The sequence below is a fragment of the Equus asinus genome, chromosome 22, assembly GCF_041296235.1.
Source record: "Equus asinus isolate D_3611 breed Donkey chromosome 22, EquAss-T2T_v2, whole genome shotgun sequence".
In the NCBI taxonomy this organism is placed as follows: Eukaryota; Metazoa; Chordata; class Mammalia; order Perissodactyla; family Equidae; genus Equus; species Equus asinus.
This window is the reverse complement of record NC_091811.1, coordinates 47,094,628-47,120,657: the sequence shown is the minus strand read 5'-3', so window position 1 is coordinate 47,120,657 and position 26,030 is coordinate 47,094,628. Positions and strand designations below refer to the sequence as shown.

The 26,030-nt window shown below is 36.0% G+C and overlaps 1 protein-coding gene across 4 annotated transcripts in view; it reads left to right on the top strand.

Annotated features, from left to right (window-relative positions):
* Nucleotides 1-13,220, top strand: part of NELL2 (neural EGFL like 2) — a 355,809-nt gene extending 342,589 nt beyond the window's left edge. For all 4 annotated transcript variants that reach the window (XM_070494724.1, XM_014836288.3, XM_014836289.3 and 1 more), the window contains 3 exons: nt 292-468; nt 2,663-2,887; nt 12,506-13,220. In XM_070494724.1, coding sequence (XP_070350825.1) covers nt 292-468; nt 2,663-2,887; nt 12,506-12,556 — 453 coding nt within the window. In that variant the 3' untranslated portion in view covers nt 12,557-13,220. The remainder of the gene's footprint in view (nt 1-291; nt 469-2,662; nt 2,888-12,505) is intronic.
* Nucleotides 13,221-26,030: the final 12,810 nt, after the last annotated feature.

Genomic DNA, 26,030 nt, shown 5'->3' with positions numbered 1-26,030 from the left:
TTATCATTTCATACAAATCATTTCTGGAAAATTTCTTTCTGGTCAAGTAGTGTGTGGAAAGGAAATTGGAAGTTCTTCAGCTTGGGTAATTTCTGTGTGTTAGCTACAAAATGGAACTTCAAAGAAAATCGATGATTTGGTAAGTGTGTGAATTATCTCAACTCTCAAATCAACATCTGAGAGATAGGTGTATGTGTGTACACACAAACTCACACACACGCACACACACATGATGTTATTCTATTGAGAAATGGAGGCTTTTGGTAACTGCTTTTTTTCCTTCTCACACAGAATGGATTTGTAATGTGTCGACGGATGGTCTGTGACTGTGAGAATCCCACAGTTGATCTTTTTTGTTGCCCTGAATGTGACCCAAGGCTTAGCAGTCAGTGCCTCCATCAAAATGGGGAAACCTTGTACAATAGTGGTGACACCTGGGTCCAGAACTGCCAACAGTGCCGCTGCTTGGTAAGTTTAGTGACATGAAATACAGGAGAAGTTTAGGCCCAGAATCTAAATAGGAAAGTGACCTTGCCCTCCCACGTCTGCCTGTGTTCAAACCTGGCCATAGTGTTGGCAGTTTCAAAAAGTGAGCCTGGTTAGGATGACAAAGATGATGGTTATGCAGTCAGGAGCCGAGGAGGTATTTCCTGGGGTGGATGTGGTGCGCCATGTTGTGTATGTCTTTTGGCAGGATCTCCAGAGCTCAAAAGAAGACAAGACTCTCCTAGCTTCCCCAATCCCATTCAGCTTAGGTTTAGGTAGAGACAATTATGAAAGAACAATGGCATTCATGAAAAGAATCATCTTTTTTCCAAGTAGAACTTTTGTTAATCCATTTCTATCAATCATGTTTAGGCTTAAAAATACACACTTTTTTTCCTTCTAAAGATTATTACTGTCAGGGTCGGCCCAGTGGCGCAGTGGTTAAGTTCGCACGTTCCCCTTCTTGGTGGCCGGGGGTTCACCAGTTCAGATCCCGGGTGCAGACACAGCACCGCTTGGCACACCATGCTGTGGTAGGTGTCCCACATAGAAAGTAGAGGAAGATGGGCACGTATGTTAGCTCAGGGCCAGTCTTGCTCAGCAAAAAGAGGAGGACTGGCAGTAGTTAGCTCAGGACTAATCTTCCTCAAAAAAAACAAGATTATTACTGTCAATGCTGTTCTGATGGGCACCTTGTTTTACATAGAATATGGATATGCAATAAATACTTAGAATGTTAGAATTGAACGTCTCTATATATTTATGAAACTCTTACTGGAAACGGTAGGTAGAAAAGAAAATAAAGACTTGATAAAGAAAACATCAGTCTTTTTTTCACTTGACCAAATTTCTTGATTCTTTCTAGGGGTATAAATGAAATGGAAAATTGGTCTGTGTGTCTTTCTAGAAGAAAGTTTCACAGATGCTACTTTTGAAGTTATAGCTAGTTTCGTTTCTATTTGTGAGGACATTTTTAAGGCAATGCTTTTTTGTTGGTCCTTTTTATACGTTCAACCCAAAAATCAATTGAAAGAGCAAGGTCAGTTCCTGTGCCTGAAGGCTGCTTTCATTTCCAAGACCATGAGATTCAGAATTATGAAGAAAATAGGAAACAGGTGGGAGCTAAACTTTAAAAAGATCCAATTCTCACGATTTTCCCACGTGGAATAAAAAAGACTGAAATCAGTTCCTAGTTGTTTTGGTTTTTTTTCCCAAAGTCCCTACACTGAGGAACATATAAATGAACAGAGAAAAATTGTCAAATTCCCTTTATATTTCAGTTTATTTTCTTGTAAGTGGACAAAACTTTCTTTATGCAGAAGGGAATAGATAAGACGATAGGGAAAAAGATCAAAAGAATGAAAACAGCATCTCAGGCAAAAAAGTTAGATAAAAACCTCTTCCATAGAAAATAATTCTCCTTTGTCATGAGAAAGATAAGGGCATGCAAATTTGATTTTTTAAAGAGAAACAGCTTGTGCTTTTGTTTATTGTTCCTGTGTCACCTGTGCACGCACCTGCACCCATGCACTAAGCAAGTAAGTAATTTTCTTAATCAAACCCCCCTACCCCCCATTAAACTCCACATATGTACATTCAACACAATCTTGCCAAACCCCAAAAACAAGACTAAAAATGCACAACACTTTATGAAGCTTAACTCTCGCACATTAACCGTATTAACTCAACACACCTAACAAGCCCAACAGAACTTCCCCCCCTCCGCTTAATACCAACATGCTACTTTAATCAATAAAATTTCCATAGACAGGCATCCCCCTAGATCTGATTTTCTAAATTTGCCAACCCTCCTTCCCCCGTTAATGTAGCTTAATAACATAAAGCAAGGCACTGAAAATGCTTAGATGAGTATATCTGCTCCATAAACACATAGGCTTGGTCCTAGCCTTTTTATTAGTTATTAATAAAATTACACATGCAAGTATCCGCACCCCAGTGAGAATGCCCTCTAAATCGTGCCCCCTGCAGTATAGACCCCATCACTCTGATACAGTTTTTGTAGATTCTCTGCAAGATTCATCACTTTGAAGGTCTGAATATAAATCTCCATCCAATAAATTGAGTATTCAGAAAACACTGTGCTCCCACCCACCCTGCCATCCTCCACGCCCTCCCTGCCTCTCCCTCTGCCCTTGCACATCTGCTTTCCTTACAGCAAGGGGAAGTTGACTGTTGGCCCCTGCCATGTCCAGAGGTGGAGTGTGAATTCAGTGTCCTCCCAGAGAACGAGTGCTGCCCACGCTGTGTCACTGACCCTTGCCAGGCCGACACCATCCGCAATGACATCACCAAAACTTGCCTGGACGAGATGAATGTGGTTCGCTTCACTGGGTCCTCTTGGATCAAACACGGCACTGAGTGTACTCTCTGCCAGTGCAAGGTAAAGCCCATTAAATTCTAGTGGGGAGCACTTGGTCGGAGCTCACAGGTATTAATGTGCTGAATCTGGCCAATGGGAAGCATTTTCTTTTCCTATTTATAACTCAAACAGAGGTGGGAGGAGTGCCACTCAGCTTTGCAAGTGCCAAAACTGACTGTCATGTGCATCCTCTGATGCATATTCAGGGAGAAGGAAGTGTGTGGTCAGAAACCAGAATGATCTGTTATTTATATTACCACAACAGAAAGGACCTACTGAAATTGCCCAAAAGTGTCTAATTGGGCACACTTTTAGAAAGAACTACAACACCAAATTTCATGTTTTTTCTTTCATGATAGAAGACAATATTATTTTATTGATTTTTATCTAGCTCTTTTATGAGGTCCGTAAGATATATTGATGAATTAACTGTATTACGTTTTCCAAAGTGAAAATCAGTATGGTGAAAATCGGCATATTTCTTGGTTCGTTACAGTCAGTTACATTGAGTTGAAAAATTTCAGATCTGTTATTTACCATATTTTATTCCTACAGTTGGAGAAAAATATTTATAGTGATTTTTCTTCTTGTAGGAAAATAGAGCATTGTGCCTTTACTTCAATGAGAACAAAAATAATATAGTCAGAGTATATAGCGTCATAGATAGTGACAAAGTCGAACCCGTCCTACTTTGATTGTTGTTCCTACAAATATTTGATTTAGTGATCATTATACTTCATAGCCATAATTTTGGAATCAACACTAAAAATAGGTAAATAACCTGGAAGGTTTAACAACAGCAACAGGAAAACAAAAATGTCATATTTTTCCCAGCATAATATGGCCAGGTATCCATAACTGCTCTGGTTAAGTGACCATTTCCATTTTAAAAAATTTTTCCAATAGAGCAATTTAATTCAGATTCACTTAGTACAAATTCTTAGTAGAGTACCTTGAGGTAACAGGAAAAAGAAATATAAAATGCTTTAAGCTTTGAGATACTGTTATTATCTATTTCAAGCCACAATGTCTAGCTCTTTGAATCAATGCAATTTGTCAATCAAGCAGAGCTTTTTGAGTGAACATGTAATGCTGTTTTCCAAAAGCGCATTAGCAAATTTGAAAGTTACTACTAGTGCTAATGTATATGCAGTGTTCCTGTAATATATGTTTAATGTGAGTACACTTAGCAGTGCGTATCTAGACACTTCAGCATTAATGACCAGCAGGGAAATACTCTCTGACATTTAATTACCAGATAGAATTGAATCCCCGTACCCTGCTAAATCTGTTAGATTATTGCACTGTGCAGTGACAACAAAAATATATACCAGGTGATAGAATGAAAAAAAACACCAAATATGCCTCAGATATTTCCAATAAGAAAAATGCATTCAGTAATAGATAGAAAACATTAGCGTATTTTCTGGGGTAAAGAGCTTGAATAAGCTTGTCATTCACTGCCTCATAAATAACTACTAAGATGTTTTGACTCGTGGTAGGAATGTATTCCAAAAGTGTATTTTGGCATTAAATTCATTTCTTGTCAGATAAGTGCTGATTCTCAGAAGTTGCTGTTTGATATTGTTTACTTTTCCCTTCTTATTAAATGCGAGTTATAAGAATATGCTCAATTTTACCAAATTTATCTCAAATACTCATTTTTATCATGTTTATTTTGTGTTATTTTAAAAATAAAATTTATGCAAAACAAGCTCCAGATATTGCATTGGAGGTGAGCACTTTTCAGAATTGGGTGCTTTCCGAGCACCGTTTTTGCTTATTCTCTCCCTATCCTACCCACTCTGAATTATTCGTTTGGGTCAATAAATACTAATTGTGTGGGGTGTGGTACTAGTACCAGGGGTATAATGATAAGCAAAAACAGGCACAATCATTCCTGGAAATTGCTGCCCAGCAGCTTATTGTCTAGAGCTATGCTATCCAATAGGGTAGTCAGTAGCCACATGTGGCTATTTAAATTAATTAACATTAAATAAAATTTAAAAATTCAGTTCCTCATTCACACTAGCCATACTTCAACTGTTCAATAACCAGATGTGGCTAGTGGCTGTCATATCAGACAGCACATATAGAGAACATTTCTATCATCACAGAATGTTCCATTGGACAGCACTGGTCTAAAGGTAAAGATGTGGCATCTGGAATCAGGCTACCCGGATTCAAAGCCTGGTCAGCCACACTAGCGATGTGACCTCAAGGGATGTTCATTAATCTCTCTGTGGCTCAGCTTGCTCACTTGAAAAGTGGCAATAATAATAATAGTCCCTACGTAGGAATAATTTTAGTACCTACTTCAGAGGTGCTATAAGAATTAAGTGAGAAGATCCATACAGAAAGTTTCCTACACATTTCATGCACATTCAGAGTAAGCACTCAATAAATGTTGGCTATTATTATTGTTGGTAGTAGAGTAAATAGACATTAAGTCATAAAACAGAGAAAGACAACATTACAAACTGTGGTGGGTGCTCTGAAGGAAACGTGCACTGTACAACACGTGAGTCAGTTACTTCTGAGGAAATGACATTGGAGATGAGATCTGAGGAATTAGGACTTAGCCAGTGAAACAGGGTAAGATTTTCCCTTCCCTTTTTCAACATGTCTTCAAATTCAGTTTGCTTAGGTTAAAAAAAAGTTTCCTCCACTCAGAAGTTAAACTGTTGAGTCAAAAATGAATTACGAAGGTTGTCTTTCCTGGATCTAATAGAGATGATGCATCCTTATGATTGGTCAGCATGCTTTCAGGCAATTATGCTTTGAGCTCCAAACAATAAAGAGTTATCCAATTGAGAAATAAGGAGGGAGGGGGCATGAGAGGATCATTTCCTTTAGCAGATAATCACTGAGCAGGACAGTTTGGAAACTGGAAAGGACAGTGCCACTTTTAACTCCTAGGGAGACTCTGGATGTAATTCTGAAATAACTTAGTACAGAAAAAATTAGAATTTTATAAGAATGAAGCTCCTAACTTCCTAGAAGTTGCCATCATCTATCAGAAATAGCAAACTTAAAGTTTGAAAGCAGACCTCTGTACTAACATTAGGATAGATAACTAGATCTATGTATGGAAACAAATACCCCATAAATGGGCAACATTAGAATGAAGACATTAATACATGATGGGGAGAGCTTTCCAAATCAATAAAGGAAGAAAGGATTATTCTATGAATATTGGAATGACTAGACAGCAATTTGAGGGAAGTAATTTTCTCTACTGTTATATAGCAAAACAAATTCCACACAGAAGAAGTGTTAGATATTAAAAAGAAATCAAAACAAAAAAATGTAATCAAATATTTATCAAAATTCTGGAAGGGAGATACCTTTTCTAACTTGAAAGTGATAAAATATATCTCAAAGAAAATTACAAAATTGATAAAGTAAAAAGTCACAACTAGAGACTGGAAAAGTATTTTCAGCAGATAGGATTTCTTTATTAAATTAAAAATATATAGGGCCGGCCCCATGGCTGAGTGGTTAAGGTCTCACGCTCTGCTTCAGCAGCCCAGGGTTTTGCCAGTTCAATCCTGGGTGCGGACATGGCACCGCTCATCAAGCCACGCTGAGGCGGCATCCCACATGCCACAGCTAGAAGGACCCACAACTGAAAATAACAACTATGTACTGGGGGGCTTTGGGAGGAAAAGGAAAAATAAAATCGTTAAAAAAATATATAAAAATTAATAAGAAAAACATATTCTCATAAATCAGCAAAGGATGAATAAACAATTCATTAAAAAATACAGCTATTAAAAAAGAAAGTTATTCAACCTTTAAATAATTGAAACAAATATAAACTAACGTAATGAATCATTTTTTCACATACTACAGTGAAAAAAATATTTCACAGTAATTTCCATTGCTGATAGAGCTGTACTGGAATTGTAGTTCTTATACAGTGTTAGTAACATTGAAAAATACATGTGAGTAGCCTCACATACACGTTCTTGCCCACTCCCCTTCCCCACACAAATACCTTTTGTTCTATTAATCCCAGGTCTGAGAATCCAACCTAAAGAAATAATCTAAAATATGCCACAAGCTATATGCATGATACTATTCGTCTCACCATTATTTGTCATGCAGAATCAAGGAAGAAGCCAGCATGTCCAACAATAGAAAAATGGTTAGGGGCTGGCCTGGTGGTGTAGCGGTTGAGTGCACACGTTCCACTTTGGCGGCCCAGGGTTCGCTGGTTCGGATCCCGGGTGCAAACATGACACCACTTGGCGGGCCACCATGCTGTGGCAGGTGTCCCACGTATAAAGTGGAGGAGGATGGACACGGATGTTAGCTCAGGGCCAGTCCTCCTCAGCAAAAACAGGAAGATTGGCAGCATTTAGCTCAGGGCTAATCTTCCTCAAAAAAAAAAAAAGAAAAATGGTTAAATTATAGTAACTCTATATGATGCAATATATCATATTTTATTATAATTATATTATGTAGCCATTGAAGTACTAAAAATACTTATTATAAAAATTAAGATAAAATATGATGTATGATTACATACGCAATTTGATTGCAAGAAGGTTGAAAATAAAGGCATAGGAAAGTAAATTCTTTGAAGGCATACTAAAATATTGATAGTGGGATTTTTAAATATGTGTTAATTATTTATATATAGATCATTTGTATATGTATAATTTTAATTTATCTATACGTATAATACATATACATATTACACATACATATATACATGCCTCTAATCTATATAATTTATAAGAATATTAATATATTAATAATATATAACATAGTAAATGATTAAGTAATAAGTAAATATATTAAGTATAAATAATATTAAAATATATTATACATTATATATTATATATAAATATATTACTGAAAATTAAAAGTTGACTATCTTCTAATCTTGATTCGTAGAGTTAGCATGAAAAGAGTGACAATGACTTCTTTAACAATAAATATAGCCAGAAATAGCAGGGTGTTAAGGAAATTTATTGTGTTACTATGTAAAAATAATTCGTTTTTATAATTAGTTATAACAGCTGATGGCTACTCTTCCTGGAAGTCCAACTAGCTTTCACTTGATCACCTTTTATTTTAGTTTTTATCGAGGTGATGTTTATTACAATGAAATGCATAGTTCTCATATGTATAATTTGATGAGTTTGATAAATCAAAATACAGAATATTTCCAACACTCTAGCAAGTGCCTTTTTGTCCCCTTCCAGGCAATACCTACTTCCCATAAGGAAACCTAGATTTGATTTCATTATGATAGATTTATTTTGCCTACTTGAAAATTTCATAAAAAAGGAATTATTCAATATATAGTCTTTTATGTCTTCTGGTGAATTGATCATTTTATCATTATGTAATGTCCCTTCTTATCTCTACCAAAGCTTGCAGACTCAAAGTCAATTTTGTCTAGTATTCATTTAACCACACAGTACATATTTTGATCCATTCACTTCAAGCCTATCTGTGGTTTTATACTTAAAATGTATTTTTTATAGATAACATATAATTAGTTCTTACTTTTTTATCCAGGGTTACAATCTCTGTTTTTTAATTGAAGTGTTTAGTCTATTTACATTTAATGTACTTTTTCACATTGGTAGATTTCGGGCTACCATTTTACCATTTGTTTTCTTTTTGTCCCATCTATTTTTGATACTTCTATTCATCCATTCCTTCCTTCTTTTTGTTTATTAACATTTTTTATACTGTTCAATTTTAATTATTCTTTTGGAATTTTAACTATAACTCTTTATATCGTTATTTTAATTGGTCTAAGGATTACAATATATATCATTAAATTATTATAGTATAATAAGATTTAATATTATACTACTTCATAAAAATATAAGAACTTTGGAATAATATATTTCCATCCCCCTGGCCTTTGAGCTATAATCATCATATATTTTATAACTATGTACACTATAAACCCTAAAATTCCGTGTTATTATTTTTGCTTTAATCAGTCAAATATTTTTTAAGAAAACTAAGGGAAGAACAAATGTTATATTTTATGCTTATCCTCATGTTTACCAGTTCTGATGCTCTTCATTTCTTCTCACATATTTGAGTCTCCATCTGGTGTCATTTCCTTTCAGCTTGAATAACTTTCTTCTGTGTTTTCCATATTTCAGATCTACTGGTATTGGATTCTCTCAACTTACGTTTATCTGAAAATGCCTTTATTGTTCAGGAATATTTTTACTAAGTATGGAATTCAGGACTGACAGATTTGTTCCCAGCACTTTAAGAGTGATGCTCTATTGTTTTCCAGTCCTCATTGTTTCTGATGTGGATTCAACTATCATTTGCATTTTTGTTCCCCTGAGTGCAATATGTCTTTTTCCCCCTCTGTCTTCTTTCATGATTTTCTCTCTATCTTTGGTTTTAGAAGTTTGACTATGATGCACGTAGGTGTGATTTTTCTTTTTTGTTTTTCTTTTTTTTTTTTTTTTGGTCTTTATCCTCTTTGGTGTTTGCTGGGCTTTTTGAATATCTAAGTTGATGCTTTTTTTTTTTACCAAATTTGAGAAAAATTTGGCCATCCTTTCTTCAAATATTTTATCTGCTACAGGTTCTTTCTCCTATTCTTCTGGGACTCCCAATTACACATATGTTATATGGTTTAATATTATCCTGAAGGTCACTGAGGCTCTGTTTTTATTTCTGTCTTTTTCTCTTTGTTCTGAAGATTGGATTTCTATTGTTTTGTCTTCAGATTTACTGACTGTTTCTTCTGCCATCTCTAATCTGCTGTTAAACCCATCTAGTGAATTTTTCCTTTCAAATATTGTACTTTTAATTGCCAGCATTTCCGTTTAATTCTATTTATAGTTTCATTTTTCTGTTGATATTTACCTTCTATTTTTTCCATTCATTGTGACCATCTTTTTTTACATCTTTGAACATATTTATAATAGGTACTTTCCACTCTTCATCAGCTGATTACACTGTCTGGATTATCTTTGAGTCATTTCTATTCACTACTTTTTCTTTTGGTTAGTTGTTTTCCTGTTTTTCTTCATATGTCTAATAATTTTTATGGTTTAGTGGATATCATGGATGATGTATGGTGTAGACCCTGATTTCTATTAGCATCCTCTGAAGACTATTTACTTTTGTTCTAGCAGGTCGCACATTACTGGTGAATCACCTTGAACTTGGCTTTACACTGACTAGGTGGATCTGTTCCGGATTTACCCTCAGTTCTAGGGTGACTCTCTTAATCTTGAAACATTTTTTTTTAACCCTAATCATGGCCCTTTTGGGCTTTCAAAGGAAAGCCTGAATTTTTTTATCAATCCTTTCTAACTTGGCAGGACACAGATTTTAGACACCAATACCCACAGCACCAGAAATTTCTGTTTCAGATCTTTTAACCTTCAACCTGTGACTCTCGTGGCCTCTTCAGAGTCTCTTCTGCAATTCAAAGACCAGCCAAGAATCCGAAGGGAGTTTATCTGCTGATTTACTCCCTCCTTTCTCAAAATTTTCTCCTGAATTTCCACCCACTCTGACAGCCCTAAAAGTTGTCCTCTGATATCTGGGGCCTATCAGATTGTGGCTTTCTGCTTGAGTTATAGTTATCCTAAGCTGCACAGACTAGTGAGTGCCATAAGGAGCAATGCAAAGTAAAACTGAATCTCACACAATACATTTTTGTTCTTTCAAAGGTTGAAACCCCACCATTATCTGTCTGCTTTTGGTCACTATCCATTGCTTGCAAATACTTATTTTTGTATTTTGTCCAGACTTTATAGTTATCTGTAGGAGGCTTAGTCTTATATAAGCAACTATGCCATTTTAGACACTGGAACCCCAATGGGATATTTTATTAATCTTTCATGTGTGGACTCTGTTTCTCTAATTGAGGAGCTTCCAATGATATGGTTTGTAGGACATGTATCTTGTTATAGCTAAACGTATTGATATGGAATAAAGAAAAATATTCCTGGAAGATTTTGGAAAATATTCAGTCCATTCCAAAAACATTCAAGGGCATCATACTAGTGATTTTCCCCCCATAGGGTTCTAATGCTAGTTTCACATGCTCAGTGGCAGAAGACTGGAGAAATTCCCTAACCCTCTTTCTGTTCAAAAGCCACGCAATTAGAGGAATTGATACTCTCAGGAACTAGTACACCTCTCACTTCATTGGGTCAATGGATTCGGAAAGATCGTGCAACCAGTTTATGATTAGAAAACCTCTGCCTGTGAGCATGATTATAAAGCTATAAAATGCCACGAGAGATCCAAGAGATGGTTGAGACTCTCTTGCTGTCAGAATAAGAACTCCACTTAATAACAATTTAGAGAGGAAGAGATTAGACTAAATTGATAATATTCTTCTTGGATATAGACTGGCTTTTCCCTCATTTGGTGTGCTTCAACAAAGGCTAAAGTATCAAAATCTTTTCTTCTTTAAGTTTTATCTTATAGGAACAAGCACTTCTGATTTTATCATATTAAAGTACATTTTCAATCACCTAAAGTCAGTTATCTGAAGGAAAATATCAATAGAGGATGAGTTTTAGAGCAGACTAACCTGAATTTTAATCCCAACTGTACCATTTATTAACTGTGATTTTGGACATATTTAAGCTTTCTGATTTTCAGTTTCTGAATCTAAAAAGTATGACTATTAATAGGGATCCTACTGGGAATGCTGTAAGGTTGAAATTAGATAATGCATTTAAAGTGCCTGGCATAATATAGTCTGACACAAAGTATGCGCTCAAGAAGTAGAGGATATTATCTTATGATTGCAGTAACAATATTAACATTATCATTCTTATTAGTTAGCTGGTTGAAGACAGTAGGAGTGCAAGGAATCAAAAGAATAAGATATAGAAAGTTTTTCTTTTTTGTAGTATACTATATTATTTTGGTATTTTGTTATAAAACGAATTATGCATATCTGGCCCTTCCTTGCCTATTTTTCCTACTTCATTTCTACACTGTTTTCTTCAGCAACTTAAAATTCTCACCCTGACTTCGTGTTAGTTTCTTAACTGCTCAGAACTCTTTTCACTTCAAAGTCTTCACTCATTCTGTTCCCTGTGCTTTGGCCTACCTTTCATACAGCTGTCTTGAGGTCTTGGTTTAAATATCACTTCTACAGCAAAGTCCACCCTGGACACCCAATCTAAGTAGCCAGTCTTTTATTCATCTCATGACACCATCTAGTTGCGTTTTTTTCCTAGCACTTTTCACAATTTTTGATTGTATGTTTGCTTGATATTTATTAGTTTTCTCCTCCAAAAAGCTGTAAGCCCTGCCCTAGAAGGGTAGTGACCATGTCTGCTTTATTCATCAATATATCCAGGGCTTAATATATGCAATACATATTTTATGAATGAATATATAGAAGAACAAATGTGGTCCAAGAGGATGACATGGGGCAAATAAAGTTAGGCTAGGATTTGCCACAAATAACGGGGCATAATTGGCTCTGCACTAGTAGAGACATGGAAAGTGATTGGGCCATTGAGCTTTCTGGGGTGCATAAATAACAATAATAAATCATAATAAATAACCATACATTTATGTTTATGAGTACCAATCAATAAGTGTGAGTATTTACTAATGGCTTAAAAATTTATACTGTGCTTTTCTTTCCCCTTTTTTCTCTAGAATGGCCACATCTGTTGCTCAGTGGATCCACAGTGCCTTCAGGAACTGTGAAGTTAACCATCTCATGGGACATTTCTGTTTAAAGAATGTTCTTTCACTAAAAAGACCAAAAAAAAAAAGTTACAACTTAAAGTGGATGATTTGTGGGCAGCTAAGTGCAGCTTTGTTAATAGCTGAGTGAACTTTCAATTATGAAATTTGTAGAGCTTGAGAGAATCACACAAGGAAAATTCTTGAGGCAAAACTAGACCGGAATTCTGCCTCTGCTGTGTCTGACGTCACCGTGTAGAAGAAGAGGTGTGGAGGACACGCCGTGACACCATGACCCCCGGCTATAAAGCTGGAGCCCATCGGAGCTTTGAAAGCCTCTAGCTTCACTGGTGCAGAAAATTTTCCTCTCGATCAGAATCTTCACGAATCACTTAGGTTCCTCACTGCAAAGGAATAAAATGTAAGGCAGTGAATGAATTATATTTTCAGAAGCAAAGCAAAGAAGCTATAACATGCTATGTACAGTATACACTCTGAAAAGAAATCTCAAACAAGTTATTGTAATGATAAAAATAATGCACAGGCATGGTTACTTAATATTTTCTAACAGGAAAAGTCATCCCTATTTCCTTGTTTTATTGCACTTAATATTATTTGGTTGAATTTGTTCAGTATAAGCTCGTTCTTGTGCAAAATTAAATAAATATTTCTCTTACCTTATAAACGTCTGAGTGTCCTGTTTAATGTGTTCCTTTTTCTCGCAGATGCTTCAACATACAAATTGCTCTCTAGTTCTGCTGATGAAAAACTCCCACCATGCTATTTCCAAATTGAAAGGCGATTTTCAATATACGATATCCCTAAGTGGGGAGTGTGATGGATACCTTTGTTCTGCCTCTCTAGACCCTCTCAGTCACCTGTTCCACACTGTTCTGTCTCCTGGGGACTGATCTATATAGACCATATTAATGGGTTCTCTTGTCCTCTGGATTCTGGCTTGGTTTGACAAGTGGGGACCACTTGCAGGATATCAGAAGGAGATAAAGTTTGGGTATTTATTCTGCTGGCTCCCTTCCTGCCAGGTCACTACCATTATTGGCTGTGTCCCCTTAGTAAAGGCTACATCTCCTGACAGGTGGCCCTCTCCGTTCAGCTACCCTCTCTAGGTTCCGATAACTTCCTCTTCCATTTGCTTCTTCTGGCTTAGGGATGGGAACAACTCTGGCTGTTTTGTCCTCTGGAGATCCCTGCTCTGTTTCTTGTTGGTTTCCCTATTTCCTGTCACATCTTTATAAATGGTCCCTTTGTTAAACTCTCTTTAATGAGCCAACTTGTGTGTTCCATCTGTTTCCTGCCAGGACTCTGACTGACATACATAAGGAGGGAGTATGTGAGGGTTGGGAATGTCTTCAAGAGTTGGTCTTTCACATTTTGATATAAAAACTTAAAGAATCCCAATGTTAGGAGGGAGTATGACATTACATATTAAATTTTTCGATGCACAAAAATCTCAGGAGGAAAAAAGTAAATAGGCTAGTAGCCAATAAAGATAGTTTATCCAAAATTGCCCTATTCATGTTTTGCATTATGGTGAAAAGAAATACAAGTATTATCAAATTATATTTTAGTTGCATAGAGACTTTTTTCCTTTAAAGAAAAAATGGAAATGGACAGGATATGACCACCAAAAGCAACAGAAATGGGAAAGTGGCTTTTCACTATCCCTTTATCATTACTATGGAAACAACCTAACAGAAGCTGAGCTGAAGGATAATTTATAAATGTCTTAACACTTTGACATGTGTAATATATATTGAATGTGTGAATTCTAATATCTCTGTATATTTCCTGGATTTATTATAAATGATTTTTTCTGTGACCTTTTTACATTTCATTTAAAATTTCAGCAGAATATCAGGTTTATTTTTATCAGCTATTGTTTACTAGGGTAAACAGCAATTTAGTCTCTAAAAGGGTATTAATTTGATTTTTATGTGATTTTTTTCATTATATAGATTTTGTATTTCATATTAAATATTCCGGAAAAACATGTATTTTATTCGCTTTTATGAGGAGAGTACAAAGTAGTGCATGCATGTGTACATGCACACCCTCGCAATCTACATCCATATACTCATTTATATTCATTATTTAGATATTTTGTGCCTTTTGGAAGACAAAGCAAGGCTGAAATTGCATATTCCCCATCCATTATAAGTCTCTCTAGGGCTCTGAGCATTTTGGTGGTTTGCAGACCCCTGGTTTCTGTAGATTGCTGGATGAAAGCAAACTCAACACTGAAAAGACAAGAGGGAAAAATAAGATTATGTTCTTCCAAGGACCATTAAAGCAATAAATGTGTTCAGATTGAATTTTTCCCTTCAAGGTTTATCTCATAAATAATAGATCCCCAGGAGAACTACTGTTTGCCCCAGCAAGCAGTAATCAATTTCTTCTTAAGAACCTTGTTTTTTGAAGAAGAGTTGGTGAATGCCCTGTTTCTTGCTCTGGAGGTAATGGGCAAAATGCTGTGGTTGAATCATGTCAACCTTATGAGAAAGTGAGAACTAAGAAGCATGAATTTAATTTGGGGGTACTCAGCTCTTTTAAGGACAGCACTTGCTGAAAATAGTCTTTATTACATTTCCTTTATTTTCCGTCTTTGGAAAAAAAACAAGAACATTTAAATATGATTCTTTGGTAATTAATGTATGGTAATCCATATCATTTATCTATCTCCCTTTTCAAAAGACTACCATGTTGCTTTTTCCCTTTGCCTTATTTGCCAGTAAAGGTTTGTTCAATTGTACTGCAATATCATGGAATCCTTTCATCCTCTTCATAGCTTGGTTGTCTATGGCCAAAGTTGAGACACCCTATGATTGCCTTTAAAAAATGAACAGTATATCAAAACTCTAAAACAGCAATCAATACTCTGAGTATTGGAGTAGCAGAAGTTATTCAGTTGAACAAAGCTGAGGTTACACGTACTGAATAGAAAATAAGCTTCAGTTCACTAAGCATTACCTCATCTATCAATGCTCCCCGTTGCTGACTAGTTTGAAGTTCCTCTGAAGGTCAGCAGATCCCACAGACACCCACACCAGCCCAGTCCTGTGGATCCAGTGCTTAAGCATTGATGAGACCAACTCTTTTTTACAACAAGACTTTTTGTTTTTATTTTTTCAAATGTAGAGTGTTAGTGGTACAGTAGTAAATTGATCTCCGAGAGATTCATGCTGAAAGGATCCTGAAGGCAATACGTGAATGTTTATGCTGTGTGCATACTCTATTCACTGTGGTGCTAGGACGCTCCCCCTCTGCGGCCGCCTCCTTGCAGTGAAGTTGGCTCATTGTGTTCTTACTGACCTTTCATTATTGATGCCCCACTTTCGGCCCTAGAATTCAGTATCTTCCATAAAGGAATCGTCACCTCTTTGCAGAGTAATTGCCCTTACTTAATAGACCTGCAGGCAGAAAGGCAGGAGCTCCTTGAGCTATAGTGGCTCTGGATCTGCAGTGAAATAAATTGGCAAAGAATAGAGCCATTGGAGAAGCTCTCAATAGGATAATCTGAGTGGCAGTTTCTTATATACTTTGTGTTTGCCAGGAGGCTGGGACAGTTCCCCCAAACCTTTTGTCTTGTACTCGGATTAAATCATTATTCCTGTTTGTAGAGATTGTTTGCATGGAAGATTCTGAAATTCTTCCCTATTTTGAATGACAAATGGCACAATATATTGTTGTCATCGCCAGAATATTGCATTTAAAACATGCTCTCCCATTTATCACATTAGGTGCTTTTAAAAAACACTCTAGAATAAGAGTGTGACTATGTAAAAGTAGAAATGACATTGAGTTTATTCTTGAGTAATTTTCTTTCTCTTTCACAAAAGCACAGCTATAAATAGGAGAAAAAGAAAACATATAATTTTATAAAAAATATGTAAGGAATCCAGGAATAAGTCTATCAAAAGGGATGCATGGCCTTACGGAGAAAATATAAAACTACACTGAGCTAATACTTTTTGAGGCCCTACCATATACCAGGCACTGTTGTAGGTACTGTGTGAAGAGCCTACACGATAAGCCAACTTCATGGCAGCAGACTCAGTGCATTGCAGAGTGGGAGCAGCCAGGTAGCAATGAACAAAGTATGCGCAGAGCGAAAGCATTCACCTATTGCCTTATCATGGAGTTCATGTCCTAATGGGGGGAAAGAAAATTAACAAGTAAATAGATGCTGTATCAGGTGAGCATAAGTGTTATGAAGAAAAGCTAAGCTGGGTTGGGGTAGTGATATGGGCAGGCGTGACAGTTTAGATAAGGCGAGCAGGAAGTCGTCTGAGATAAAGTGACATTGCAGCAAATACTTGAATGAAGTGAGGGAGTGAGCCCTCTGCATACCTGGAGGGAGAGAATTACAAGCGAAGGGTACAGTGTGTGAACAGGTGTGAGAGGGAAGCATGCTTACATGTGGTTTGAGTGGAGGGAGCAATCTAAGACTTACAGAGGATGTGGTTAGAGGAATAGTTGGTGACCAAACCTTGTAGGTCCTCCTAGGCCCTGGTTTGTATGTTTATTCTTAGTGAGATGGGAGTCATTAGAGAGGTTTGAGTATAGCTGTGACAAAATCTGATTGACAGTTAAAAGGAGAGTTCCTGTGTAAATAGACAAGGGAGTGGAGGAGGGGCTGGAGGGGAATGAGGATGGAAGCAGGAAGTACATTCATACTGCAGAATTTTGGACAAAATGATAATGATTTGGACTAGGATGGTAACGGTGAGGGTAAGAAGTGAGAGCCAAAGGGGTTTAACATTAAAGAAGATCTAATTAAGTGAAAAAATACGTAGGAAGACTAAATATCATAAAAATGTCAGTTCTTCCCAGTAGTTCTAATAAAAAAAATAAACAGCTCTTTTAAGGTGATCCTAAACTATGATAGAAAAGCAAATGGCCAAAAATACTTTGAAGAGTTATATTTGGAGGGAAGGGAGATTTACTTTACTGTATACCAAGATGGTAGAAAGCTATCGGAATGAAGAGTCATTGCTGTAGGAATAGACAGATAGATGACAGATTGATATCTATAACAGCGTCAAGACGTCAGAAACCATCCTGTGCACATGTAGATACTTGATATGTGACAGAGGTTACACTGAAGAAATTGGCCTGGGGAAATTGATTACAGAAAAACAAAAGCATAAAGTTATATCTTTATTTCATACAAATCAATTCCACATAGCTTAAAGACTTTAATATAAAAATAAATTTGTGAATAAATTTTAGGATGATGCTTTTTGACCTCGGGATATTTTAAAATAGACTCAAAAGGCATATATCATAAAATCATAGTTAAATTCTACTTTATGAAATAAATGAAAAGACAGGCCACAGACTGGAAAAGATATTGGTATTATATATAATCACAAACAATTGGTAACCAGAATATATATATTTTAAAACTCCTGAGAAGAAGAAAAGTACAAAATGTCCAATAGAAAAATGGATAGACTAGATACGTAGGTATTTCACAAGAAAGAAAATCCAGAAATGACTACTAAACATATGAAAATTTGCTTGGGCTCCTTAGTAATCAAATAAGTTTATATTAAAATCACAATGACAAAATTGAAGGAAGAAAGTGACAAAATGAAAAAGTAAGGTAACACCAATTGTTGAGGAAGATATGAAACAATAGGAATTCGTGCATGTGAGTAGTGTGATTGTACATTGCACAGACCTGCAAACCATTTTCGAGGGCAGTTTGGCGATATCTAAAGTTGAGGATGTGCATCCTCATGACCCAACATCCACTCCTAAGAACGTGATCCAGAGCTGCACCGGCCCATACAGTAGCCGCTCATCATTTGTGGCTATTTACATTTAAATTAATTTAAAATAAATTAAAATTCAGGTCCTCAGCTGCATGAGTACATTTCAAGGGTTCAATAGCCACTCTGTGATGAGTGGCTAGTGGCTACTATATTAGACAGTGCAATGATGTTTCTATTATTGTAGAAAGTTCTACTGGACAGCATTGATCTACAGAAACTCTCATACGCATGTACACGAAGACGTAAAATGTGTTCATAGTAGCATTATTTGTAATAGCAAAATTCTGGAAACACTCAAATGTCACTCAATAAGATCATTGACAAACAAAATGTGGTATGTTTATATTTTGGAATACTCTAGAGCATGCAAAGCAATAAGAACTGGCAACATGGATGAATTTCAGAAACAATATTCAGAAAAAATCAAAATGCAGAAAATGCATGCAAAACACAGTATTTATATAAAGTTTAGAAATATGCAAAACTATGTATTGTGTGGGAATATATTTATGCAAGTATAAATATTTAAAAATATCTGGGAGTGATAAACATCAAATTAGGATAGAGGTTGACTCTGAGAGGTGGAAGAAGGATGCCAGGTAGGCAGGGTGCATAACTGTTGGTAATGTTTGTTTATCACTTTATTCTGTATATTTCAGATATCTCAAAATAATGCTGTCTATTGCTGCTGTGAATTTATAAAATGATATTCATTTGTAAAATGAATTGGCAAATTGATTGTGTCTTTATTTATATTTCTATTCCCAAAACTAAGCCAGTTGGTTTTTCACATATATGTATAGAAGTCACAAGATTTGTTCAAGCAAGGCTTTAAACAATTATACAAGGTAATGCCTAAAAGCTTTCAATTCCTAATTATTTATTTAAATAGGTACAATACTATTACTTTAAAGACAAAGAGTAAAAGAGAAAAAACCCACCATGATCTCACCAGCTTTGCTACTGTGTTTGTCTTTCTTTGCTCTTTGCTCATATGCTTATCTATTTTACATTGCTGCAGTCACAGTATCATTTTTATTTCTACCTTTTGCATAGCATTTTATTGTAAACAGCATTTATATTATTAGATGATCTTAACATTCTAATAACTGGTAAATATTTCATTGATTTGTTAGAAATATATTTTATTCCCTTCTAACTTTTTCACTGTTACAGATGCTGCTGCAATTCATACTGTGTCAGTTATTTCTTTTGACTCTATTATCAAGAGTAGATTTAATGAAGCAAGTTATGAATGGTTCTAACAGTGTGGTTTAGCTTGTTTTATTGTTTGTCCAAAGGCTGTACCAATGAACAATGCCGCTGGCAACGTATGGAATTATTTTGAAAACAACCTTGCCATCATTGAGTATTACCAGTTTAATTCTAGTCCTCTGTTGTGTTTCTTTTATAGGTGTAAAATGGTACATCATTGTTTTAATGTTAATTTATTTAAATAACTGTGATGTTATTTAAGGTGTTGTCATTTTCTACTTACGTCCTTTGTCCGTGTATCTCTTATGCTTTGATGTTTTTCTCATAAGTCAAAATGGGATATTCACAGGTAATTGTTAGAAATACTTTGACATATTTTTGCCAGTGTTTTCCTCAATATAAAGTTACCTTTTATAGTTTATTTCTTTTCATTTTTATTATAAAGAATTTTAATATGTATCATTGATGGCTACTTTTATAACCTCATATTTCTTCAAAATTCAGATTATTATATCTCTAAGTAGCTCTTTGTGCACATTCCAAAAATGAGAAACTCACCACCTCCGGGAACCATTCATCCCATTTTTGGAATCCTCTATCTGAGTTCTTCTGAACATCAACTGAAATTTGTTTTTCTTAAATTTCAACTTAAATTATGTTGTGTTCATCCTAGCTCTACTAATTGGGCCATACTGACAAACTCCTCTCCAAATATCCTTCTAGAACTCTCTTCTTCCATTGTTAAATTTCTCCTATTCCTTCAGTCTGTTCTCGTAAAAGATCTCAGTTGTTCTCTTCTAGATGTTCTCCATTTGTTCACGTGCCTGGATGTGTCATGCCCAGAACCAAACATCGTCTTCCAGGGGAACCTTCTTCAGCCAAGATACACTTGATTTAGAAACTAAGACTACAAGTCGAGACTCCTTTACTGGACTTCTCTATCTTACAGACAAGAAAACAATTTTTTTTCCCCAATTCACTGAGTGATCTCTTCTGATATATTTGAAATTCATAAAAACTTTAAAATGCTACATAAGAGAACATTTATATTCAAATTATACTCTCCCAAGTGTGTTTATGAAATCATCTTTCTAAGAGCATATTCAATACTGTGTAAAATCTCATTCTATTCGGTGGTATATTATTACTATTCCATAAAGAATCCAGTAGCATGTATTTTCTACTTCAAATTGAATTTTTCTAGTAATTTGGGCTTTTCGTGTATAGTAAATACATTTCTCGGTGCAGGTCTTTGTGCATCATTTCATCATCTTTAAATGATATTCCAAAGGAAGATAACTTTGCCTTGCTATGAATAAAATAGCTCAATTTTATTTTAGTAATTTGAATCATTTTAACTGAGAACCAAAGCCAATAGAAACAGAATTGTATCACTTTGGTTAACTTCTCACTCTGCATAGAGCAGAACACAAGTAAAACACGTCATTAAGTGATAAACAATAAAGGCACAGTTATTGCATTGACATATTTGGCTCGTGTTTTCTGAATGTTAGTTTTTATTATTCTCTATGTGACATACGTTAACCATTCCAGAGTTTTGTTTTATCTGGTTTTACTTTAAGTACTGAAAACTGCTTCTACTTTGACTTTTACCAAACATGAACGGTTTTATTTATGTATTACTTTATGTATATTTTTGAAGTTACTATTTTTTACAGTTACTCCCCATCCAGTTGCATGACTGTCTGATAACCATAACTTTGTCATCATTCTGAGATGGAAGGAGGTTACTTAAGCAGGTCTGCTCCGAGCTGTAGAGAATCTCTTTGAATACTGCTTGTTCTGATGCAAGGACAAAAATCATAGGGATGGGATTGAGCATGAAAGCAATGAAGATTGTGGATGCCTCTTAGCTGGCTCCTTTTTTATGACTATTATTATTATTCCTTTTATATGCTTTATTTCCATAACATAAAATAGCTTTCGCTTATTCTTCTTCTTGACAAACTACATTTGTCTGCAAAAATTTAGATCAGATGTTAAATCCTTATGCTCGCTCTAATTTCCAGTGAGAGTTATTCTCCTGGTCCCCCGATTACCTTTGACTCATGTTCGTTTGTTCAACCTGAGTAGACCTAAAAGTAGGATTCAAGTCTTTCTCATCTTTGAACTTCTACACAGCACGGTGGCCAGGAAAGAGTAGAATCTCCATTAATATTTTATTCTCCTCTACATTTTTTCAGCTTTATTGAGGTTTAATTGACAAATAAAATCATAGTATATTTAAAGAACCCTACCTGATTTCTAATCACCAAAACTGTAAGAGAGGAATAGATTTAGATTTCATGAGATGCCTAGAAATAGCATCAGAATTCCTCTCTATATGGAGCAAACGAAGGACATACATCAGTATAACAAACCCTAAGACAATTTTGCCTACTTAAGGCCACTCCTACCCACTGCCCTCTGAAGTGACCTATTCTCTATCTAGCTGGGTCAATATTGAATCCCAAGCCTTTACCCCAACTCAAGGAAATGGCAACATTTTGCCATTTGGCAAGCACCTCTTTTTTAGTCTATGTCCTCAAAGATATCTGCATCTTGTGGCTATTGGAGGGGCATCAAGACTAGTTATCCAAAATTCCCCTAAATATTCTAAAAGATCAGTAAGTTGTTAAAAACTCAAGAATGTGTTGGACCTGAGTTCACATCCTTGGTCTGTCAACTACTAATTTAATCTCGTTGAGGCTCACTTTCTAAAAAATGAGTATATACACACAAACATGTAGTGTGTTCTTATTGACAATAATGTCTAATATATAAGGTTGTCAAGGAGGTCACATTTTTTAGTTAATTAATTAATTAATTAATTATTTTATTTAGTCACTGAGAATGGGAAAATCAGGTTTTAACAGTGAGGTTTTGCTGGGAAAATAAATAAAACCAAAGAAGGTTGACCATGGAACCAGATACACAGCTAATCGTGATATAAATAATTTTGTGAGTTCCAAAAGAAATTGAAAAGTTATTGATAAGCTTTAAACCAGCTCCCACGGTTACAAGGAAAGTCAAGATCAATAGGAGGAAAGAGTGACAACTCTCACTAAAGTGGGAGCTCTCCCAATGTCCTGTCAGCTCACATGCCACACTAGGGTGCTCTTTGGAGGGAGGATATAACATGTACCAGCTTTCTGTTCTCTGTCACCTTCTGGATACTACAACAGAGGCCAACGTATGTCTACCTGCTGATTGGACTTCCTTGATCAATCCTAGCCACAGGAGAATCTGAGGAGATATTTTAAGAGTTTTAGCCCACTTCTCTGGGTCTTGTTCCTCTTCTGGATCTAATTTTTACTTTTCCTAACTTTACTTCTTCCTAAGTTGTCAAATGCCTATCTTATCCCTGAATTCCTGTGTCATTCCTTGTAGTGTCTTCTCAGAATCTTTAGTTTGGAACCTGAATTGCTCTTTCAGTCTCCTCCCAAGGTCTAGAGACTGCCTGATTGCATAGAAAGCTACCCAGTGAATAGACATGAATGAGAAATTAAATTTAATTGTGCTAAGTTACCGAAATTTTAATGTTGTTTGCTACAGCACTTAGTGTAACTAATACCTAAATTTTTCCATGGCACTTGGAGACTATGGTTTATCGGTAGGAAGAAGGTCAGGAGACTAAAAATCAGGAAAGTGTTAAGCTATGGGAAAGACATTTGCAAAAATTTGTTGCCAGCAATAATTTGGTAGGCAGACCATGTGCTAATTGAATTGTAGCTCTAAGGGAAGAGGTTAGAAATCAATGATAGTCGTGTATCATAACTAGTGTTGTCCGCATTTGGCAGAGTATTACGAGAAAGAAATGAGCTCAGGAGAGAGTTGGCCACTTTGCGGGCAGAAATGAGTCTAAAAATGTGGGCCATCAAAGAGGTGGAAATGTTCATGGCCTCCAGACCCCAAACAGAAAGTGATGTGATTGAGAAAGGCTTTGAGTAACAAAAAAATCTTCTGTTGATCAAAATGACTAAGTCTTGCAGCAAAGATCACATTAATAGCCATCTTCAGCCATCATTAAATTAAGAAAAAATAAGTGGGTGAATTAGGCAATAAAATCAAGCTGATTTGAGACCAAGTCTGGAAAGCATCTTTGGCTGTGGTTACAGGCACATGGTACTGATTGCAAGCAAATCAATCTGAAGCTTTGTTCATGAGGAAATTGCATCGCATATAAAAGCATGAGGGTGGTCTCAGGGAGTTTGTAGTTAAATAGCATTAAAATAATCTTTAGTCAGACAGTGGGCTGTCCAAGCTCTACAGCCCCAAGGAAGCCATAACCCACTTCAGATGTGCCAAGGAAGATAAGGGATAAGGAAGAACTTTCCAAAGGATAGAGTCAGGGGGCCATAGAGAATAATGTGCTAGAGAATTCCTTACAGAAAACAGACTCAGGGAAGACTTGAGGATCTTCTCCTGCTCTCTTCACAATATTTGTCCAGCTGAATCACCTCTGACCAATATCTGCTGTGTCTCCCTTTTTTACCTTTCCAAATGGAACTATTTGTTATGGTGGATGTCACGGACAGATACTAAATTCATAGGTCACAGGACTATGGGGAACTATATTAGTATGTTGTAGAGGACACACATTGCCCCCGAGACCCTGGACTTTGAGCTGAACTTTGGAAGTGAGTCTAATTTGCATGTGGAAAAAAGGGAAAAAATGAAAATTTGGTTACTGTGAAGAGCAAGCTATGGTAGAAATGCCAACATTCACCAACATTCATGTTCTTTTCTCGGACACACGGAAGAACTACATTTCCCAGCCTGCTTTGCAGTTAAGTACGGTCAGGTGACCCAGTCCTAGTTAACAGAATGTAGGCGGAAGTGAAGGAGGCTAATTCCAGGTACAGTCCACAAAACCTCCTGCAGTGAAGAACCCTGCAACCCTAGAAGAAAGATAGAAAACTACAGTCCACAGGCCAAATTTGGCTCACTGCCTGTTTGTGTACAGCCCATAAACTAAAATGGCTTTACATTTTTAAAAATTATTTTAAAACATAAGAACAATATTTCACTACATTCAAAATTATATAAAATTTAAATCGCAATGTCATAAATACAGTTTTATTGGAACATACGCACGTTCACAATTATTTGTATGTCGTCTATGTCTGCTTTCACGTTACAGTGGCGGAGTTGAACGATTACAGCAGGGCCCGTCTTCGGCGCTCTCATTGCTGCACTCTCCTGACTCCGTGCACTGTGTGTTGCAGTGATGCAGTTCCAATTTGACAGCGTTTTGAGTGCCATGCATATCTTTGTGCTGTGACATTCTATTTAATTTTATTTTTTTTTACTATCAGTGCGTATTCATCAAGTCAAAATAAGAAAGGAAGAGAAAAGTGGACTTCTAATGGGGCACTTTCAAGGTACAGTGGAGTGTGATTTATTTTGCTATCAAATTAAGTAGCAAAGTGTTATGCTTTTTACACGACGTTTTAGCTGAGGTCGGCAAAATAATACCCCCCCCCATCCCCAAAGATGTTCACATCTGACTCCCTGGAACGTGTGACTGTATTACTTTACCTGTCAAAAGGGACTTTGCATGCACAACCAAGTTAAGGATCTTGAGATGAAGACATATTTTTTAATTTAATCTAGTTACAGGACTTTATTTACAAATATCTAGATTAATAACATTTTGTTACATCAAATGAAGAGTGCAATAGTCTAAATAAATCTTGTCACAAAAACAATGAGACCCATTGTAACTAACTTTGGGATTCAGAGTATTGCACCTCAAAAAGCCACAGTCTTTAGTTGGTGACTGCTACCTTATATCCCAATGAGTGGTTTGTTTTGTTTTTGTAAGTACATACACACATCTGCAGCTCGTGGTCCCTGGGCCAGTCGTCTGCGGCGCAACAATGTACGCGAAGTGGATCACTGTCGTCTTTAACAGAATATACCAATTTACTCCAGGAATCTCATTTTCAAAAACGTTAAAGAAAAAAATAAAGATGAGTCTGTAAATTAATCAAATCCTATCTTCTGCACATTTCAGTTTTGGGTTTCATTTAACATTGACTATACAATACTCTGCTACTGCCACCTGTTTACAACTCAGAAAGATGTATTTTTTAGCTTAGTTTCTGTAAAGAGGGATTTAAAATGTGTATTTTAAACACAGGGGTTGAGCTAAGTGCCTTTTATATAACATGGTGAAGTTTACCTAACGTATTTCAAATAACTTCTCAATTCCCAGGCTGAGCCATAAACTCAATTAGAAATCAATGAACAGTAGTGAAGAACTTAGTAAAACACATTTGTTGTCTAAAGAAATAAGATTGTTTCCCTTGCATTACAGTATTCTTTCAGGGGCCAAACCACTTACTGCAGAGTAATAACTTACTTTGTATCAATACAAACATTGAAACACCGTTAGAAACACTTTACCTTTTACAAAACAATTTATGCCAACATGACATAAAATAGCCCCTCATACTAAAAGCTCAAGGGATGTAGAT